The 21468-nt window shown below is 46.2% G+C and overlaps 1 protein-coding gene across 1 annotated transcript in view; it reads left to right on the top strand.

Annotated features, from left to right (window-relative positions):
- Positions 1-20477, top strand: part of LOC138946219 (uncharacterized) — a 138564-nt gene extending 118087 nt beyond the window's left edge. Inside the window, exons 32-39 of the mRNA XM_070317743.1 lie at positions 1127-1389; positions 2684-2799; positions 3944-4144; positions 7904-8051; positions 9467-9738; positions 12088-12318; positions 16459-16704; positions 18700-20477. Coding sequence (XP_070173844.1) covers positions 1127-1389; positions 2684-2799; positions 3944-4144; positions 7904-8051; positions 9467-9738; positions 12088-12318; positions 16459-16704; positions 18700-19257 — 2035 coding nt within the window. The 3' untranslated portion in view covers positions 19258-20477. The remainder of the gene's footprint in view (positions 1-1126; positions 1390-2683; positions 2800-3943; positions 4145-7903; positions 8052-9466; positions 9739-12087; positions 12319-16458; positions 16705-18699) is intronic.
- The last annotated feature ends 991 nt before the right edge of the window (positions 20478-21468 follow it).

The raw sequence follows: 21468 nt of genomic DNA, 5'->3' as shown, positions 1-21468 counted from the left end.
CTCGTAGCATCGTCAGTCCACCGCTCATGGCAAAGGCAGTGAAATTGACAAGAAGAGCGGGGTAGTAGTTGACGCTTTTCTGTACCTCTCTTTGTTTTAACTTTCTGAGCGTGTTTTTAATCCAAACATATCATATCTATATGTTTTTGGAATCAGGAACCAACAAGGAATAAGATGAAAGTGTTTTTAAATTGATTTCGAAAATTTAATTTTGATCATAATTTTTATATTTTTAATTTTTTAATTTTCAGAGCTTGTTTTTAATCCAAATACAACATATTTATATGTTTTTGGAATCAGAAAATGATGGAGAATTAAATGAAAATAAATTTGGATCGTTTTATAAATTTTGTTTTTTTTACAATTTTCAGATTTTTAATGACCAAAGTCATTATTTAATTTTTAAGCCACCAAGCTGAAATGCAATACCGAAGTCCGCGCTTTGTCGGAGATTACTTGACCAAAATTTCAACCAATTTGGTTGAAAAATGAGAGCGTGACAGTGCCGCCTCAACTTTCACGAAAAGCCGGATATGACGTCATCAAAGACATTTATCAAAAAAATGAAACAAAAGTCTGAGGATATCATACCCAGGAACTCTCATGTCAAATTTCATAAAGATCGGTCCAGTAGTTTAGTCTGAATCGCTCTACACACACACACAGACAGACAGACACACACACACACACACACACACACACACACACATACACCACGACCCTCGTCTCGATTCCCCCCTCTACGTTAAAACATTTAGTCAAAACTTGACTAAATGTAAAAAAATGAATACTGGACACTTGAAAGCGGACAAAAAAGTGCTAGCCGACGAGTCAGAGTTGGTCCAGTACTTGCTGTACGTTTCATCGCTTGGTGCCGCACACATTCCTTGCCCACCGTCCCCCTTGACTTATATTGTGCTGGATTCATTTCTGACGGCTCGATTGAAAAAAAATTTGCGATCAGAGAGTTGAAGAGGAGGAAGAAAGTCGACAACGTCTGTGGTCTACTGGTCATTGCCATCCGGTTATATACAATTTATAAGTAGACCTGAACGAATAAAACATAAGTTAACTTAAATATACACGCTCATACCATAAAAAGCACTGGGTGTGTTTCCCCATACAGCACCAGTCTACCCTGGTGGAGCATCTACTTGACTTGGACCCTTGCCATAGTGGTCAACCTCAGCGTGTCGTGGGTAGTGATGCTCTACGGCCTGCGCCTGGGGTACCAGGGCTCCGTGGACTGGCTCACTGCCTTCTTCACCGGCTTCTGCAACAACGTCTTCCTCATCCAGCCTGTCAAGGTCTTTATCATGTCCATCCTCTACATCCTCATCCTCGGCCAGCACGTCAACGTCAGGGAGGTGGCCGGAGTCACCTTGTACGGTGGGTGATGCGGTAGGAGTATAGGGCTCCCCACAAACGCTCTACACAGAGGCTCTCGGGAACCCAGATTTTAATGTTGAAGGACCCTTTATCGGAACTTGAGAGGGTCTCGGGAACCCAGATTTTAATGTTGAAGGACCCTTTATTGGAACCTGAGAGGGTCCCAAGACCACGACGATTTGGGGATTTTGCGAGATCTTCTCAAGAACGTTATTTGTCATGACAACCGTTAAATCGCGTCCGTACCGATCTGAAAAAAAAATTCGTCTTCGAAATTCATCGAAGGGAACGTTCTTGTCTGGTACGCTTGATAACGCAAATTAAGTGCGTCCCAGAACCCATTCTTTTCAGGTTTAGTGCGTCGCGGGACCTTTTCAAGAAATTCTAGCATGTGTTTTGTAGTGCGTGTAGTATGCAGGAACGCAGAGTTTGTTGAGCCCTAAGGAGGCATGCATTGTTTGTTCAGGACTCTGACGACAACGGTCAAGTGGACGTGTACTGATGACATGCACAGGTCTAGGTCTAGGTCTAGGTCTAGGTCTAGGTATAGGTCTAGGTCTAGGTCTAGGCGATCGACAAGAAGGAGAAGACATGTACTGGGGTAACTGCTCTTGCTTTGTTGGCCTAGTAGGACAATTGATTGTTAAAAGATTGACAGAAGTATGTGACGATCGACCGTACAGGGGTCGCATACAAAATGTAAGTGTGAGTGACCGAAAAACAGTTCCTGAGAACAACACTGGCCATTATTCCTCCGAACTCGTCGTATGGCTGCCTAATTGGCGGGGTAAAAACGGCCATACACGTAAAAACCCAATTGTGCAATAAAAGCGAGTGTACATGGAAGCTTCAGCCCATGAACGTAGAAAAAGAACTGGCCATGATGGGAGCCATGTTGTAAGTCAGTGTCCATTTCTCCGCAGTTGATCATTTGGGATGGTAAAAACTTGGCGAAAGGAGGGGGGGGGGAGTCACCTTGCACGGTAGGTGACGCAATGGAACTCATGATGAGAGTGTTGATGAGAGTGCACTTGGGAGTCACGGACCACCTCTTTGTATCTGTTACTTTGGAATGGCAAAAGGTTGATGAAAGAGAGGGGGCCGGAGTCACGGTGTACAATGGGTGGCGTATGTGGGAGTCTGTGTTGAGATTACAGCTGAGAGTCAGTGAACGCCTTTCTGTACTTGGAAAGTTAGGATGGTAAAGACCAGCAAAAGGGAATCTTGCAGGGTCATCGAGGCTTGGCTGTTGACGATGCCAGTGGCTATTACTGCATGCCTTCTCTTGTTGCAGACGAGAATAACCAGCTGCTACACGTGAAGATGCTGAAGCAGTACGAAGCCCGCAGAAAGATGTTGGATGGCATGTGGACCTCCGTGGATTATGAGTACCCCATACCACGCAGCAAGGTGACTTGTTTATACCATCACAGTACCCCACACCACGCAGCAAGGTGACTTGTTTATACCATCACAGTACCCCACACCACGCAGCAAGGTGACTTGTTTATACCATCTCAGTACCCCATACCACGCAGCAAGGTGACTTGTTTATACCATCTCAGTACCCCATACCACGCAGCAAGGTGACTTGTTTATACCATCTCAGTACCCAATACCACGCAGCAAGGTGACTTGTTTATACCATCTCAGTACCCCATACCACGCAGCAAGGTGACTTGTTTATACCATATCTACCTTTGACAAGTGCTTAGGGGTACAGTCCTTCCCATGTTATAAGAAATTCTGGCGGCGATCTTAGATCTGTCCAGGATTCTACATGAGATACTGCCATCCACCCCCCCACCCCCCCCCAGGATTCTACATGAGATACTGCCATCCACCCCCACCCCCCCTCCCCTTTGACACAGCCCAACGAACAACAGCCTGAGAGCTTCCTGTGTCATAACAAATTGATTTTATTCCAATTATTATTGAAATTAATTACTCCAAAATGTGCACAGGGAGCGGTCAGGATGTTCTGTTTTTGGTTCTTGGTAGGGATGTTCTGTTTTTGGTTCTTGGTAGGGATGTTCTGTTTTTGGTTCTTGGTAGGGATGTTCTGTTTTTGGTTCTTGGTAGGGATGTTCTGTTTTTGGTTCTTGGTAGGGATGTTCTGTTTTTGGTTCTTGGTAGGGATGTTCCTAACCCAAGTGAAATCCTGGTCAGCTCTGTGGCAGTGAGTAAAAGACTTTTCACGGGAAGGTGTGTGCGCTTTACCCATGTCATTGCTACTGACGCCACGATGTACACAGTCTCTTAATTCAGCTTTTCTCTTTGTTTCAGACTATAAGAATAGGCCTCGAGGAAGTCACATCACTTTAGAAAGTGTAGCGTGACGAGTTAGTTCTAAAAACTCTTCCAGTGGAAACAGCAGGCGCAGAAGTGTTTCCATAATGACGTTTGTCTCGGTGACGTTGGCATCATAAGCGGTGAAAAAGCAGGTCCCTGCCAGACTAGTTTAACACGACCTCATTTACTTGATATACACACGTGTGTTTTGAACGATATCGTTATCTCATGAGTGGTCTGATAAACTATTTTTGCCCAGCAGGCTCAGGACATCAAGCTGCGACTGGAACAGGACGCCAAGGCGAGGATGATCCTGCGGGATACGTTGATCTGGTGCGTCTTCCTCGTCGTGGTGGCCATCGCCTGTCAAGGCCACACGATTGTGGAGGACGCTAGCCGCACCAACGACGTCGCCAGGATCATGCTGGAGGAAGGCGCGTACGGCGACATGAGCCTGGAGGACGTGAGAACTTGATAGTTCTAGACCTACCACCCTTGGCCATGTTATGAGGACTGTAGCTTTATGTGTGTTATGCTTGCAAAACACGCTGTAGCTATTTATCCGGCGTGTTTAAGATCGTCAACAAATGAGGCATAGTACTGTTTTAAGATGTGAGAAACTAAGGAACAAAAGCCCTGTAAATACATACGACGTGTGCAACAAGGGGTAATCAGAACCAATCTCCAGCTACTTATAGTTTTAGTTTTTTTGCACATGTTGTGTGCATTCGGGGTCAGATCGTGAGATTAAAGCTTGCCTTCCTGCTTGTCTGCCTTTGAAAATAGATTACCTTTGGCTTTATCCCTACTCCTTTATTTGTTGTTCTCCTCATGTCCAGTACTTCACCCCATCCTCTCCCCCCCCCCCCTCTCTCTCTCTCACAACCCCCCCCCCACACACACACATGATTGCAGCTCCGCCTTCCCCTCTTCCTCTCCCCCCCCCCTCTCTCTCACAACCCCCCCCCCCCCACTCACACATGATTGCAGCTCCGCCTTCCCCTCTTCCTCTCCCCCCCTCTCTCTCACAAACACACACACACACACACATGATTGCAGTTCCGCCTTCCCCTCTTCCCCCCCCCTCTCTCACACAAAAACACACACACACACACACACACATGATTGCAGCTCCGCCTTCCCCTCTTCCTCTCCCTCCCTCTCTCTCACAAAAACACACACACACACATGATTGCAGCTCCGCCTTCCCTTCTTCCTCTCCCCCCCTCTCTCTCACAAAAAAACACACACACACACATGATTGCAGCTCCACCTTCTCCTCTCCCTCTCCCCCCTCTCTCTCACAAAACACACACACACACACACACACACACACATGATTGCAGCTCCGCCTTCTCCTCTTCCTCTCCCCCCCTCTCTCTCACGAAAAAAACCCCACACACACATGATTGCAGCTCCGCCTTCCCCTCTTCCTCTCCCCCCCTCTCTCTCACAAAAACACACACACACACATGATTGTAGCTCCGCCTTCCCCTCTTCCTCTCCCCCCTCTCTCTCACAAAAACACACACACACATGATTGCAGCTCCGCCTTCCCCTCTTCCTCTCCCCCCCTCTCTATCACAACAACACACACACACACACACACACACACATGATTGCAGCTCCGCCTTCCCCTCTTCCTCTCCCCCCCTCTCTCTCACAAAAACACACACACACATGATTGCAGCTCCGCCTTCCTTTCTTCCTCTCCCTCCCTCTCTCACAAAAAAACCCCCACACACACACATGATTGCAGCTCCGCCTTCCCCTCTTCTTCTCCCCCCTCTCTCTCACAAAACACACACACACACACATGATTGCAGCTCCGGCTTCCCCTCTTCCTCTCCCCCCCTCTCTCTCACAAAAACACACACACACACACACACACACATGATTGCAGCTCCGCCTTCCCCTCTTCCTCTCCCCCCCTCTCTCTCTCACAAAAACACACACACACATGATTGCAGCTCCGGCTTCCCCTCTTCCTCTCCCCCCCCTCTCTCTCACAAAAACACACACACACACATGATTGCAGCTCCGCCTTCCCCTCTTCCTCTCCCTTCCTCTCTCACAATAAAACACACACACACACACACACATGATTGCAGCTCTGCCTTCCCCTCTTCCTCTCCCCCCCTCTCTCTCGCAAAAACACACACACACACACACACACATGATTGCAGCTCCGCCTTCCCCTCTTCCTCTCCCTCCCTCTCTCTCACAAAAACACACACACATGATTGCAGCTCCGCCTTCCCTTCTTCCTCTCCCCCCCTCTCTCTCACAAAACACACACACACACACACACATGATTGCAGCTCCGCCTTCCCCTCTTCCTCTCCCCCCCTCTCTCTCACGAAAAAAAACCCCACACACACATGATTGCAGCTCCGCCTTCCCCTCTTCCTCTCCCCCCCTCTCTCTCACAAAAACACACACACACACACATGATTGCAGCTCCGCCTTCCCCTCTTCCTCTCCCCCCCTCTCTCTCACGAAAAAAAACCCCACACACACATGATTGCAGCTCCGCCTTCCCCTCTTCCTCTCCCCCCTCTCTCTCACAAAAACACACACACACACACACACACATGATTGCAGCTCCGCCTTCCCCTCTTCCTCTCCCCCCTCTCTATCACAACAACACACACACACACACACACACACACACACACACACACATGATTGCAGCTCCGCCTTCCCCACTTCCTCTCCCCCCCTCTCTCTCACAAAAAAACACACACACACATGATTGCAGCTCCGCCTTCCCCTCTTCCTCTCCCTCCCTCTCTCACAAAAAAACCCCCCACACACACACATGATTGCAGCTCCGCCTTCCCCTCTTCCTCTCCCCCCTCTCTATCACAACAACACACACACACACACACACACACACACACATGATTGCAGCTCCGGCTTCCCCTCTTCCTCTTCCCCCCTCTCTCTCACAAAAACACACACACACATGATTGCAGCTCCGGCTTCCCCTCTTCCTCTCCCCCCCTCTCTCTCACAAAAACACACACACACACACACACACACATGATTGCAGCTCCGCCTTCCCCTCTTCCTCTCCCTTCCTCTCTCTCACAATAAAACACACACACACACACACACATGATTGCAGCTCCGCCTTCCCCTCTTCCTCTCCCCCCCTCTCTCTCGCAAACACACACACACACACACACACATGATTGCAGCTCCGCCTTCCCCTCTTTCTCTCCCTCCCTCTCTCTCACAAAAACACACGCACATGATTGCAGCTCCGCCAGGAACCGACAACCAATAAGATGAAATTGTTTTTAAATCGATTTCGAAAATTTTATTTTAATCATAATTTTTATATTTTTAATTTTCAGAGCTTGTTTTTAATCCAAATATAACATATTTATATGTTTTTGGAATCAGAAAATGATGAAAAATAAGATGAATGTAATTTGGATCGTTTTATAAAAAAATAATTTTAATTACAATTTTCAGATTTGTAATGACCAAAGTCATTAATTAATTTTTAAGCCTCCAAGCTGAAATGCAATACCAAAGTCCGGTCTTCGTCGAAGATTGCTTGGCCAAAATTGCAATCAATTTGATTGAAAAATTAGGGTTGACAGTGCCCCTCAACTTTTACAAAAAGCCGGATATGACGTCATTTATCGAAAAAAATGAAAAAAAACCATCTGGGGAGATCATACCCAGGAACTCTCATGTAAAATTTCATAAAGATCGGTCCAGTAGTTTACTCTGAATTGCTCTACACACACACACGCACCGACACACACACACACATACACCACGACCCTCGTCTCGATGTTAAAACGTTAGTCAAAACTTGACTAAATGTAACAAGGAAGGAATCTTGAAATGGAGGTAAATATACAGAGGTTATCAACAGAAATCTGAGAAAACAGGGTCTGAAACGGGAGGGAGTCTTACATTGGGGAGTCTTACATTGGGGAGTCTTAAAAGGGGCGTTCCACTGTTAATAGGAAGATCTAGATCAGCACTTTTCAGGACGTGTACGGGAACGTGTACGGGTAACGTTATCAAATCTAGTTTTTACGTCTCGCGTTTGCCAAGATCTGCAGTCTTGGTGGGAGCAAAACAACGTATGATTTGGAACATTGGAGAAAAAAGTGAGTCACGGGTGACGCAATATCTACACGTACACGTACAGGTCTTTGCTACACGTTGGATCATCTAGAACTCTGTAATGTCCCAGATCGGGAAGGCGGAAGACGTGTGGGACTACCTGACTGACACCCTGCTGCCCACCCTGTACGCTCACCCCAACAGGACCACTGCCAGTGGCGTCTCAGTCGTGCTGGGGGGCATCCGTCTCAGGCAGGTCCGACAGAAACCCGGCAATGGTCAGTTGTGCGCCAATCACTTTCAACTCTGGACACTAAAATTAAAAAACATTCTGCAACATTGACGTTTGTTTTTGTAGGAGCTTACAAGCTCAGCTGGTAGAGCGCTGGACTTGCGGCCCACGGGTCACCTGTTTGAAGTTCGGGTTCGAACGGACTTTGGTGTTTTCTCCACTGGAAGGGAGCAGCCTGAATTTCCCAGCAGTGGGATATTAACGTAATGGAATTGAAATGAAATGTGTACATATTTATTTGGTATATTTGTTATCATTTATATTTATTATTTATATTAATTTGGTATATAAATTATTTATTCATACCTATTTAAATGTCATTGATATTTATTTGGTGTTTGAGTCAACTGTTAAGGTGAGCACTTTTTTCAATGTTTCTGTTTTGCCATTTGCTCACTAGCAGTCGTTTGTTATTGAAGTAAAACCATGCACTCTCTCGCTTCTTTTTTTTTTTTATCAAACATTGCACGCCTCGGAAAACTTGCAGCGTGATAGACGCGCGGGCATGCATGCGATATTCAGATAACGAGCCTTCGTCAGAGCCAAAGTTTAGATCTTGTTATGACGGGCGCAGTGGACTTGTGGATAAGACATCGGCCTCCTAATCGGAAGGCCGCGAGTTCAAATCCCGGCCGCGGCCGCCTGGTGTGTTAAGGGTGGAGATTTTTCAGATCTCCCAGGTCAACTTATGTATGGACCTGCTAGAGCCTTATCCCCCTCCATGTAGAAACACGAAAATACCCAGCATGCTTCCCCCGAAAGCGGTATATGGCTGCCTGAATGGCGGGGTAAAAACGGTCAAACATGTAAAAACCCGCTCGTGTAAAAACATGAGTGAACGTGGGAGTTTCAGCCCATGAACGAAGAAGAAGAAGGAGATCTTGTGTACTTAGAAATCCTACCGTAAGATATCAAACTCAGAATATTATATCACTTTATATTAACCCATATTATTATTGACATGGTGTGTTTTACGTATAAAAAACGATAGAAAGAAAACGTACCTTGTAAGTAGCATAATTGACCATTATTTATTCATTTATTCATACATTTAATCCCATTGCTTGGAAATTCGGATAGCTTCGTCCCAGAAATAAGATAGCAGCAACACGAGTTGCGCTTGCCAGGTGTTTGCATGTGTAGTTGTAATCAGTCACATGAAGAATAACCGAGGACAACTCGGGCACGGGGATGACACATGAATACCGTCTCTGGGTCAGAACATAAAGTTGACCCGTGTTCATCCCGGCCATGTTTCGAACATGTGACCGCAAGTCCAGTGCTTTACAAACCTAGCCTAGCCAACCATGCTACAGAGCGTACAGAAAGATGCTATTTATTTATTTATTAAGGAGATTTCTATTGCGCATAACTAAAAGCACTATGCGCTATCTCTTGCAGACTCTTGCAAGTCCGTCATCCCTCGCGAGTTTAGCCAGTACCTGGGAAGAGCCCACTGCCTGCCCGAGTTCAGTTTCGCGGTGCAAGACACGCGCGACTTCAACCACAACTGGACGACCCCCATAACGGGACAGGTGGCGGCCATGAAGGACGGCTTGACCAAAGCCTGGCAGTACAGGTCAAGCACGGAACTGCAAGAGCCCGCGACGTGGGGGGAAAGGGCGGTCTACCCTGGGGGAGGCTATGCTATCGATCTGCCCGGCAATGACACGGTTAGTTACGATTTCTCTTGACGTCCCAGAACTCCCCTCCCCCTCACCTACGTACAGCTATGAAAGAGTGTTGTTCCCAGACTGAGAGGACAATAGGTTAGTTAGATCTGGATTGAAAATAGGTATGGGTCAAAATGTCCTGGCTTCAAAGCAAATAGTGCGCGTCAAACGTATGGGACGGTCGAGAGGCCAGGGCTCAGAACAATGCGACAGTTCAACAAGTATCGGACGGTCGAGAGGCCAGGGCTCAGAACAATGCGACAGTTCAACAAGTATGGGACGGTCGAGAGGCCAGGGCTCAGAACAATGCGACAGTTCAACAAGTATCGGACGGTCGAGAGGCCAGGGCTCAGAACAATGCGACAGTTCAACAAGTATAGGACGGTCGAGAGGCCAGGGCTCAGAACAATGCGACAGTTCAACAAGTATCGGACGGTCGAGAGGCCAGGGCTCAGAACAATGCGACAGTTCAACAAGTATAGGACGGTCGCGAGGCCAGGGCTCAGAACAATGCGACAGTTTAACAAGTATCGGACGGTCGAGAGGCCAGGGCTCAGAACAATGCGACAATTCAACAAGTATCGGACGGTCGAGAGGCCAGGGCTCAGAACAATGCGACAGTTCAACAAGTATCGGACGGTCGCGAGGCCAGGGCTCAGAACAATGCGACAGTTCAACAAGTATCGGGTGGTCGCGAGGCCAGGGCTCAGAACAATGCGACAGTTTAACAAGTATCGGACGGTCGAGAGGCCAGGGCTCAGAACAATGCGACAGTTCAACAAGTATCGGACGGTCGAGAGGCCAGGGCTCAGAACAATGCGACAGTTCAAGAAGTATCGGACGGTCGAGAGGCCAGGGCTCAGAACAATGCGACAGTTCAACAAGTATCGGGTGGTCGAGAGGCCAGGGCTCAGAACAATGCGACAGTTCAACAAGTATTGGGTGGTCGAGAGGCCAGGGCTCAGAACAATGCGACAGTTCAACAAGTATTGGGTGGTCGAGAGGCCAGGGCTCAGAACAATGCGACAATTCAACAAGTATTGGGCGGTCGAGAGGCCAGGGCTCAGAACAATGCGACAGTTCAACAAGTATTGGACGGTCGCGAGGCCAGGGCTCAGAACAATGCGACAGTTCAACAAGTATCGGGTGGTCGAGAGGCCAGGGCTCAGAACAATGCGACAGTTCAACAAGTATCGGACGGTCGAGAGGCCAGGGCTCAGAACAATGCGACAGTTTAACAAGGATGCGTCAGTGAAGGAAGCCCGAAGCCTGAGAATAAGACAGGCATAGGGTCTGACCTGCTGTTGTCCTTACATCAAAAACCAAACATCAATTATCCTCACGTTAATACTTCATTCTTCTTTTGCGGAAAGTGTTCAAGACATGAACAACCAAAAGCGCCGAACTTGACCCAATGTAAACCTTATAGGCAGAATATACCTGCGCGGTTTCAGCGGCACAGACGACGCACGGCCTATTACAAATGCCGCGATAGGGATTATGACGAGTACTTGGCCGGTTTTTGAGTCACTTGAGAAAAAGTGACTCTATGTAATCGGTCAGTGTTAGTCTGTCCGGCCGGCCGGCCGGCCGGCCGTCCGGCCGGCCGGCCGGCCGTCCGTAGACACCACCTTAACGTTGGACTTTTCTCGGAAACTATCAAAGCGATCGGGCTCATATTTTGTTTAGTCGTGACCTCCAATGACCTCTACACTTTAACGATGGTTTCGTTGACCTTTGACCTTTTTCAAGGTCACAGGTCAGCGTCAAAGGAAAAATTAGACATTTTATATCTTTTCTCGGAAACTATCAAAGCGATCAGGCTCATATTTTGTTTAGTCGTGACCTCCAATGACCTCTACACTTTAACGATGGTTTCGTTGACCTTTGACCTTTTTCAAGGTCACAGGTCAGCGTCAAAGGAAAAATTAGACATTTTATATCTTTGACAAAGTTCATCGGATGTGATTGAAACTTTGTAGGATTATTCTTTACATCAAAGTATTTACATCTGTAGCCTTTTACGAACGTTATCAGAAAAACAAGGGAGATAACTAGCCTTTTCTGTTCGGCAACACACAACTTAACGTTGGGCTTTTCTCGGAAACTATAAAAGTGACCGGGCTCAAATTTTATGTGAACGTGACTCATTGTGTTGTGAATAGCAATTTCTTCCTGTCCATCTGATGCCTCATATAATATTCAGAACTGCGAAAGTGACTCGATCGAGCGTTTGCTCTTCTTGTTCTTTCATGCAACGTGTAGCGGGCTGGGATAAGCTGCAGTGCGTCGTCGGTCATGCTGAAGTAAATATGTGAGCGGAGCCCCTTACACGGATATTTTCCACAGGAAGCATTGGAGACAGTGGAAAGGTTGAAGGAGCTGGAGTGGCTGGACCTGTACACGCGAGGTGTGCTGATTGACGTCAACCTGTACACGCCCAGCAAGGACCTCATCAGCAGTGTCACCGTCCTGTGTGAAGGGGAGCCCGAGGGTCCTTTCAGCAGCAAGATGTTCGTGCACACCGTCAAGCTCATCTTCTACCAACACGAACGGGAGAACATTATCACCATGGCCGAGGTGAGCTGACCTAAACTTGTCATTTCTGCAAAACATGCACGTATAATTTCAATCAGGATAAAAAGGAGAACATAAGCTTGTATAAGTGATATAGCACATAGCGGATGTGTGGGCCACCAGATGGGGTGGTATGTTGTATAAGTGATATAGCACATAGCGGATGTGTGGGCCACCAGATGGGGTGGTATGTTGTATAAGTGATATAGCACATAGCGGATGTGTGGGCCACCAGATGGGGTGGTATGTTGTATAAGTGGTATAGCACATAGCGGATGTGTGGCCCACCAGATGGGGTGGTATGTTGTATAAGTGATATAGCACATAGCGGATGTGTGGGCCACCAGATGGGGTGGTATGTTGTATAAGTGATATAGCACATAGCGGATGTGTGGGCCACCAGATGGGGTGGTATGTTGTATAGTGATATAGCACATAGCGGATGTGTGGCCCACCAGATGGGGTGGTATGTTGTATAAGTGATATAGCACATAGCGGATGTGTGGGCCACCAGATGGGGTGGTATGTTGTATAAGTGGTATAGCACATAGTGGATGTGTGGGCCACCAGATGGGGTGGTATGTTGTATAAGTGATATAGCACATGGCGGATGTGTGGGCCACCAGATGGGGTGGTATGTTGTATAAGTGGTATAGCACATAGTGGATGTGTGGGCCACCAGATGGGGTGGTATGTTGTATAAGTGGTATAGCACATAGCGGATGTGTGGGCCACCAGATGGGGTGGTATGTTGTATAAGTGATATAGCACATGGCGGATGTGTGGGCCACCAGATGGGGTGGTATGTTGTATAAGTGATATAGCACATGGCGGATGTGTGGGCCACCAGATAATAATAATAATAATAATAATAATAATAATAATAATAACATTTATATAGCGCTAAATCAAAAACTTTCGTTAAAAAGGCTTGCTCTAAGCGCTTGACATCTAAACTAAAACGTCATTCACACTCTTTACAATGATGTGCAAGAACTTCATGTCACACTCTTTCATTCAGTATAGCACCATTCACACAGTTGTTATTCTGTACAAGACAATAAGTTAGTCTAACATTTAGAATGTTCATAAGATGAAAACAAGAGAAAACCAGACTAAAACAACTGCTTAGTGCTAAGAAAGCATGAATCTTAATGATAACGTAATACATGTTTAACTGTTAAGACCATAAAAAACCTATATGTGACCCTCCACCACGAAATGAGTCGCATGTCACCTTTGCATGATTTTCATATTTGTACATTTTCCTAAAGAGTTTTTTATGCTCTATCCAGTGGTGAAAACCGTTTTAGAAAAGAGCGAAAACTGTTTGAGTTATAAGCCTGTGACTAAGGTGACCCTCACACTGTTACCAGACACTCCCCGGACTTATATTAAGCCTAGCGCAGAACCGCGCGAGGTGACATGCGACTCATTTCGTGGTGGAGGGTCACATATGCTAAAATAACTTCGAACTTTTAAGAACTTCTTATAAGATACACAGCACATCTAGATAAACACCAGAATGATAAAACAAAAGGCAACTCGTTAAAACTATTAAATGCATCAATGTCTAAAACACGAAAGACTCAAATATAAGATACACAATTCTCTAGAATTGTTTATTAAAACTGAAACCGACCTGCTCAAAGGAAACCATACCCACCCCCCCCCCCCTACCCACCCCCAACCCTCCTCCTACACTAAATACTAATTATTTCTACTCTTAACTTCCCAACTACACGTTATCCATAAACTATGCACAGGAACATGTGTGTCAGCATTATGTGGCACCGACATGACTTGTGCATATCTAGCTTACAGCTAAGGGTTAAAGTTAAAGGACTACTGCAGTGAAAAATTATATTTATAATAATTTAAAACAAAAACCAAAAATAACTAGCTGAATAGAGATGGAACCGTTACAGAACAGGATGGCAAAATGTTGCGACTTTAGGAGTTGTGTTTCTGGAAGAGGTGAGTTTTGAGTGCTCGCTTGAATGACTGTTGTTCTAACGCGTTTTGTCAAAATGTAAAAACTTTTTACAAAACGCAGGGGGCTCAAACACGCGTTTTGTCAAAATGTAATAACCCTAGAATTCTGGGCTATCATCCAGTTTCAGTTTTACAGCTATTCGTTCAGAAAATCTTTGTTTACATTTATATGACGTTAAAATTATCATATCACTGACTCCCGCTGGAAAACCCCTTTAAACGCAAAACAGCAGACTATAACACAAGCAAAATAATGCATCGTGCAGAAAATTTCATTTATTTCGGCGACGATTAATGGCAACTGACTTCCACTTGATTGTCGCTTTAACTGCAAAAAATAAGACTATCAAGCAAACCAGAACACAAAAACAAAATGGTCGTCATTCAGGATATTTACATTTTGAGTTAAATTGAACAAAATGACTTTTATCTGAATGTCCTTTTAACTGCGAGAATTCAGACTATTACAGAAGCAAAAAAAAAAAATTCTTCGTTCAGAAGATCGTTGTTTACAATTTATATAACCTTAAAATGGCCCCATTGACTTCCGCTTGGATGTCCTTTTAACTAACACCAAAATGAAACTATCCCACATATATATACAAAGAAGCAGATGTTGTTTTTGATCAGAAGATCTTTGTTTACATTTTATATGACGTTGAAATTATCAAATTTGTTTCCGCTTTGATGTCCATTTAACTAAGCAAAATCAGGCTATCACACAAGGCAACACAAACACGCACACTAAAAAAAATATTCGTTCAGAAAATCTTTGTTTACATTTATATGACTTAAAATTATGTTCTCACTGACTCCCGCTGGAAACCCCTTTAAATGTGAAAAAGCAGACTATAAGATAAGCAAAACAATGCATCTTGCAGATTTGTTTTTTTTTTTTTTTTTTTGGGGGGGGGGGGGGGGGGGTGGCGACGATTCATGCCCACTGACAATGTAATGATCCTAAAGACTTTTGTTTGATTGTCCCTTTAATTGCAACAAATCAAACTATCAAGCAAACCAACTCACAAAAACAAATATTGGTCTTCATTCAGGATATTTTAAATAATCGGGGTAAAAGGAAATAAATGACTTTTAATTGAACTGTGGATTTGCATGAGTAGCATACAAACAGACAGACACACAATTTGGAAATTATTTGATGGTGAAGATTCTAAGTTTTCTTGACTTCCAATTTCAAAGAAGATAAGGGGTCTTGTGGGCGCGCCACTCGTTTTGTCAAAACGTTTTTACAAAACGCGGGGCGCGCCCCGTGTTTTGTAACAAAGTGTGAAATGTTTTGACAAAACACGGGGGGCGCCCCGCGTTTTGTAAAAATGTTTTGACAAAACACGGGGCGCGCCCCGCGTTTTGTAAAATGTTTTACATTTTGACAAAACGCGTTACAACAACTGTACTGACTGAGAGTGGCGAATGTGAGAGGGGAGAGAGTTCCATTGAGTCGATGCGCAAAATGCAAAAGTGCGTTGTCCATATGCTTTTGATTTTGTGTGTGGGATGACTAGGGTGCGGCTATCAGAAGAGGAGCGGAGTTGTCTAGCAGGAGTGTATACAGTGAGAAGTTCAGAGAAATAAGCAGGAGACGAGGCAGAGAAGAAGTGAAAGCAGAGAGTGGACAGTTTGTATTCAATGCGGGCTTGGATGGGTAACCAGTGGAGTGTGCGGCGAAGTGGTGTGACATGATCTTTTTTTCGTGCTTTGAGGATCAGGCGTGCTGCAGAATTTTGAACTTTCTGTAGTTTGTGCAGGAGGTAGAGTGGACAGCCAGAGAGAAGAGAGTTACAGTAGTCAAGTTTAGGGTGGTATGTTGTATAAGTGATATAGCACATGGCGGATGTGTGGGCCACCAGATGGGGTGGTATGTTGTATAAGTGATATTGCACATGGCGGGTGTGTGGCCCACCAGATGGGGTGGTATATTGTATAATTAATACAGCACATGGCGGATGTGTGGCCAATCAGATGGGGTGGTAAATTGTATAATAAATACAGCACATGGCGGATGTGTGGCCCACCAGATGGGGTGGTATATTGTATAATAAATACAGCACATGGCGGATGTGTGGGCCACCAGATGGGGTGGTATATTGTATAATTAATACAGCACATGGCGGATGTGTGGGCCACCAGATGGGGTGGCTGGTAATGCTGTCTGTGAGCATGTACTTCGAGATGGAGGAGCTGATCATGTTGGGAGCGGGGGACTACATGCAATCAGCCTGGACCTACCTGGAGCTCATCAACTTCTTCCTGTCGCTTGCTGCCATCGGCGTGCACCTCGCCCGCGTCATCGTCGTCGATTACTTCCTGGACCGGCTGTTCGGCCTCCACTTCAGCTGCTACGTCAGCTTCGCCATGGCCAGGGTCCTTGATCAGGTGCGTGACTCATAGACGGGTAGCTCAGTTGGTAGAGCACTGGACTGCTGATCCTTAGGTCACGGGTACGATTCCAGGCAGGGACGGAGACGGGTCAACTTTATAAGCAGACTCAAAGACGGTATCCATGTCCCACCCCCGTGTCACCACAGGGGCACGTAAAAGATCTCGGTTATTCTGCCAGAGGTGCAGTTGGCTGATTACACCTAAACACGCACACACCGAGGTAGCGCAGCTTTTGTTGCTGCTAGCTTTTGTTGCTGCTAGCTTTTCACTAGGAGGAAGCGGGCGGGGATGTAGCTCAGTCGGTAGCGCGCTGGATTTGTATCCAGTTGGCCGCTGTCAGCGTGAGTTCGTCCCCACGTTCGGCGAGAGATTTATTTCTCAGAGTCAACTTTGTGTGCAGACTTTCCTCGGTGTCCGAGCACCCCCCGTGTGTACACGCAAAGCACAAGACCAAGTGCGCACGAAAAAATCCTGTAATCCATGTCAGAGTTCGGTGGGTTATTGAAACACGAAAATACCCAGCATGCTTCCTTCGAAAGCGGCGTATGGCTGCCTAAATGGCGGGGTAAAAACGGTCATACACGTAAAAGACGTGGGAGTTTCAGCCCATGAACGAACAAACAAACAAACTAGGAGGAAGCGACCGGAATTTTTCAGCATTGAGATGATAGAGTAAATAAAATGAAAATAAGATAAAGATAATAATGCACCACAAACTCATTCGCTATGCCATAGATCTGTGTTGATCATTCGCTATGCCTTAGATCTGTGTTGATCATTCGCTATGCCATAGAATACAGAATACAGAATACAGTATTTATTGAGCCAAGTGACATTAAAAAAACATTTAAAGCACAAGGAATTTAGCGTAGTGTTGGTAAAATCACGCACACACACACACACACCCACACACACACTGACACACACACACACACGCCCACACATTCACTGACATACACACCAACACACACACGCCCACACTATAGATCTGTGTTGATCATTCGCTATGCCATAGATCTGTGTTGATCATTCGCTATGCCATAGATCTGTGTTGATCATTCGCTATGCCATAGATCTGTGTTGATCATTCGCTATGCCATAGATCTGTGTTGATCATTCGCTATGCCATAGATCTGTGTTGATCATTCGCTATGCCATAGATCTGTGTTGATCATTCGCTATGCCTTAGATCTGTGTTGATCATTCGCTATGCCATAGATCTGTGTTGATCATTCGCTATGCCATAGATCTGTGTTGATCATTCGCTATGCCTTAGATCTGTGTTGATCATTCGCTATGCCTTAGATCTGTGTTGATCATTCGCTATGCCTTAGATCTGTGTTGATCATTCGCTATGCCATAGATCTGTGTTGATCATTCGCTATCCCATAGATCTGTGTTGATCATTCGCTATGCCATAGATCTGTGTTGATCATTCGCCAAGCCATAGATCTGTGTTGATCATTCGCTATGCCATAGATCCCTCCGATCTGTGTTGATCAAAGGGGATCGTGACCTAGCTGCAGACACCTCGCGTTATCACTTTCAACAGTGGATATGTTCTAACAAACATTCTTAAACGATGAACCAAGCTGAGCAAGCATTTGCACTGCTTCGTTATTTCCGGGCCCAGAGAGAGTGACAAATGCGGAATCAACGATAAAGAGAGAAAGGATGACGTGATAGCACATTTTACACAAAACGACTTTGCCTGACCACGCTATTTTCAAGCGAGCCCGTCAGCACAGCACGCACGCACGAACAGAGACACAGACTCTGACAGACAGATAGACACAACCACACACACACAACCACACACACACACACACACACACACACACACACACACACACACACACACACACATCCTCCAACACCACCCACACTGACATCCCCCCCCCCTCCAGGTATATACCTGTATCTGCACATCCCACCCAATCACTCTGTTGCAGACTCTGGACGTTCTCCCACCCAATCACTCTGTTGCAGACTCTGGACGTTCTCAAGTCCTTGGTGTTCGTGCTGGTGGTCCTCAAAGTCTTCCGCGTGCTGCGCTTCAACCGCTACTTCCGCGTGCTCCTCCGCTCCTTCGTCATCGCGCGCCAGAGCATCATCAACCAGACCCTCATCGCCTCCATCACCTGCATGGCCTTCGCCTCGATCTGCTTCCTGCTCTACGTCTCCCACCTGGAAGACTACCGCACTTTCTCCGCTACCCTGGGCGCGCTCCTCAACTTCGGCCTGGGCGAGGGCGACTTTTACGGCTGGGCCTACAGCCAGCCCATCCTGGGCCCCCTGCTCTACTTCCTGTTCTTCTTCTTCTTCATCACCATGATCCTGTCCTTCTTCGTCACCTTCATCATGGAGTCATTCAACGTGGCGCGGGTCTTTGTGCAGCTCAACGCGGACGAGCAGCACGTCAAACGCTACGTCGTCAGGATATGCAGGCTGCTCATCGGCGCCACGCCCAGGATCAAGCAGGTCCGGCGTCAGCGCCGCACTCACCCTTTCAAGCCCGCCTCTTACAACTCTAACCCTGTCTCTTGAGGGTGATGGCGCCATGCCTGTGATCAGACCAGGCGATGTGCTACACACACTCCTTCAAGCCCGCCTCTTTCCCCTCTGGCCCTCTCTCTTGAGGACTTGAGGGTGATGGCGCCATGCCTGTGATCAGACCAGGCGATGTGCTACACACACTCCTTCAAGCCCGCCTCTTTCCCCTCTGGCCCTCTCTCTTGAGGACTTGAGGGTGATGGCGTCATGCCCGTGATCAGGGAGGGCGATGTGCTACACACACTCCTTCAAGCCCGCCTCTTTGGCGTAGGGAAAAGCTGCCCCTTTCTTTTGAGGGAGATTTTCCAGGCTGCTCATTGGCGCCATGCCCAAGATCAGGTAAAGCGATGTGCCACACCCACTTCGTCAAGCCTGCCTCTTTCACGCAAGGAAAAGCTGACCATATATCTTTTGAGGAGGATGTGCCAGGCTGCTAATCGGCGCCTCGCTCAAGATGATGCACGTCCAGCGTCACTCATCCCTTTAAGACCGCCTCTTCCTCCTCTCATGCACAAGACGGTTCCTGTTTCCTGAAGCAAATTCAGATTTGCATTTTGCTGAACCTGCGTGAAATCAAAGAATTACTTGTTACTGTCTCCCGTTGTTGCACAACCTGCGTGAAATCAAAGAATTACTTGTTACTGTCTCCCGTTGTTGCAAAACCTGCGTGAAATCAAAGAATTACTTGTTACTGTCTCCCGTTGTTGCACAACCTGCGTGAAATCAAAGAATTACTTGTTACTGTCTCCCGTTGTTGCACAACCTGCGTGAAATCAAAGAATTACTTGTTACTGTCTCCCGTTGTTGCAAAACCTTCGTGCATGAGGAAGAGAAAGAGTAAGTATAATTTTTCAAGCATGATGACAACGGCACCGCACCCAACCCTTTTAGCTCGCCTTCTTTCCTTTGGAGAAGACGGCCCTGATCTTTTTGGGTAAACATTTTGCACGTTGGGTCGGGAGTGTTTTGGACATTTACAGGTGTTATTGTTGGTTGAAAACCTATTTATCCTTTTCAGAACATGAACAGTTTCTTTGTGTGACCACCACACTTTTCATGCCAGAAGATAAGGGGGCTTTTTTAATCGGTTACGTCAGTTCAAGTCTGTGTTTCAAAGTTTGTTTTGGGCTCTTTTATGACAGCTCTGTTGGTTTCATATATTGAGCTTTTTCATCTTCGTGCTTTTTTGTTGATTAAAATTTGATAGATGCGTTTATATCTGTCTCTCAATGATCCATACATCATGTTTTTCGCTGTGGGTATGTATGGCAGTCTTAATGGACGTTTTCCGGAAATACCTCTCAGGATTTTCATGCGGTATAGCAGAGTGTAAGAGCTCCTTTTGCTGATACACGCTTTTTAAAGCGAGGCGAAGCACGTAGCAAACTGCCATCGCGACCAACAACTTACTCGGATGTGTTTGTTATGCTATGTGTTCTTAATACGGTATCCTTTTCTTTTGAAACTATACTAATCGGAGTTCACGATTCGTTGCGGCAATGGTCGCTGCATGGCCCGCAGTGATCGCTGACAAAGTGTTTTGACCGAGGTCACGTAGGTTTGGCTTGAGGTCATGTGAGTTGAGGAAAATGCACGTTCTCAGCGATCATACGGCAAGCAATCGGCAGCGAATTGGCTCCGATGTGCATATTTTGGAAAGAAATGGGTGTCACATCGCGGCACGCACACTCGAACGCACGCACGCACGCTTGCTTGCATACACACACATAAACACAGACTCGTGGCTCTTTGTTTCACTTTTCAAGTCAGAGATTTCACTTCTGGAGAGAGGGTTAAGAAGAGACGCCTTGGTTTGTTAAGTCGGTGTGGTTTCTCATTAACATACGTAACTTTTTGCACGTGATCATGACTTTCAGGATTAACAATTGAACAATTAACCATCTACTTCTCGCGTCCCTGCCTCCACCATGAAATCTTCTCCTTCCATAAAGACATACGATATCGATGGAGAAATAACCCCACAAAAACAAACAAACCGGGACGTCTCTTTTTGAACCTCTCTCTCGAAGTGAAATCTAGACGCCAAAATCCAAACAAAGTTTGAGAAAGTGAGAAAATATTTCAAGAACGAAGTTTGTCTCGGTGACTGCAACATACCAGTAGTGGGAAATGTATCGTAAAGTCACCGTCAGGCTGGGCTGTGTTTCGGTCTCGTATATCATTAAGAGTTAACCAACAATAAGT

Source organism: Littorina saxatilis, linkage group LG13, assembly GCF_037325665.1.
Source record: "Littorina saxatilis isolate snail1 linkage group LG13, US_GU_Lsax_2.0, whole genome shotgun sequence".
Taxonomy (NCBI): Eukaryota; Metazoa; Mollusca; class Gastropoda; order Littorinimorpha; family Littorinidae; genus Littorina; species Littorina saxatilis.
The sequence above is the reverse complement of the archived record's forward strand: the minus strand, read 5'-3'. Positions and strand labels throughout refer to the sequence as shown.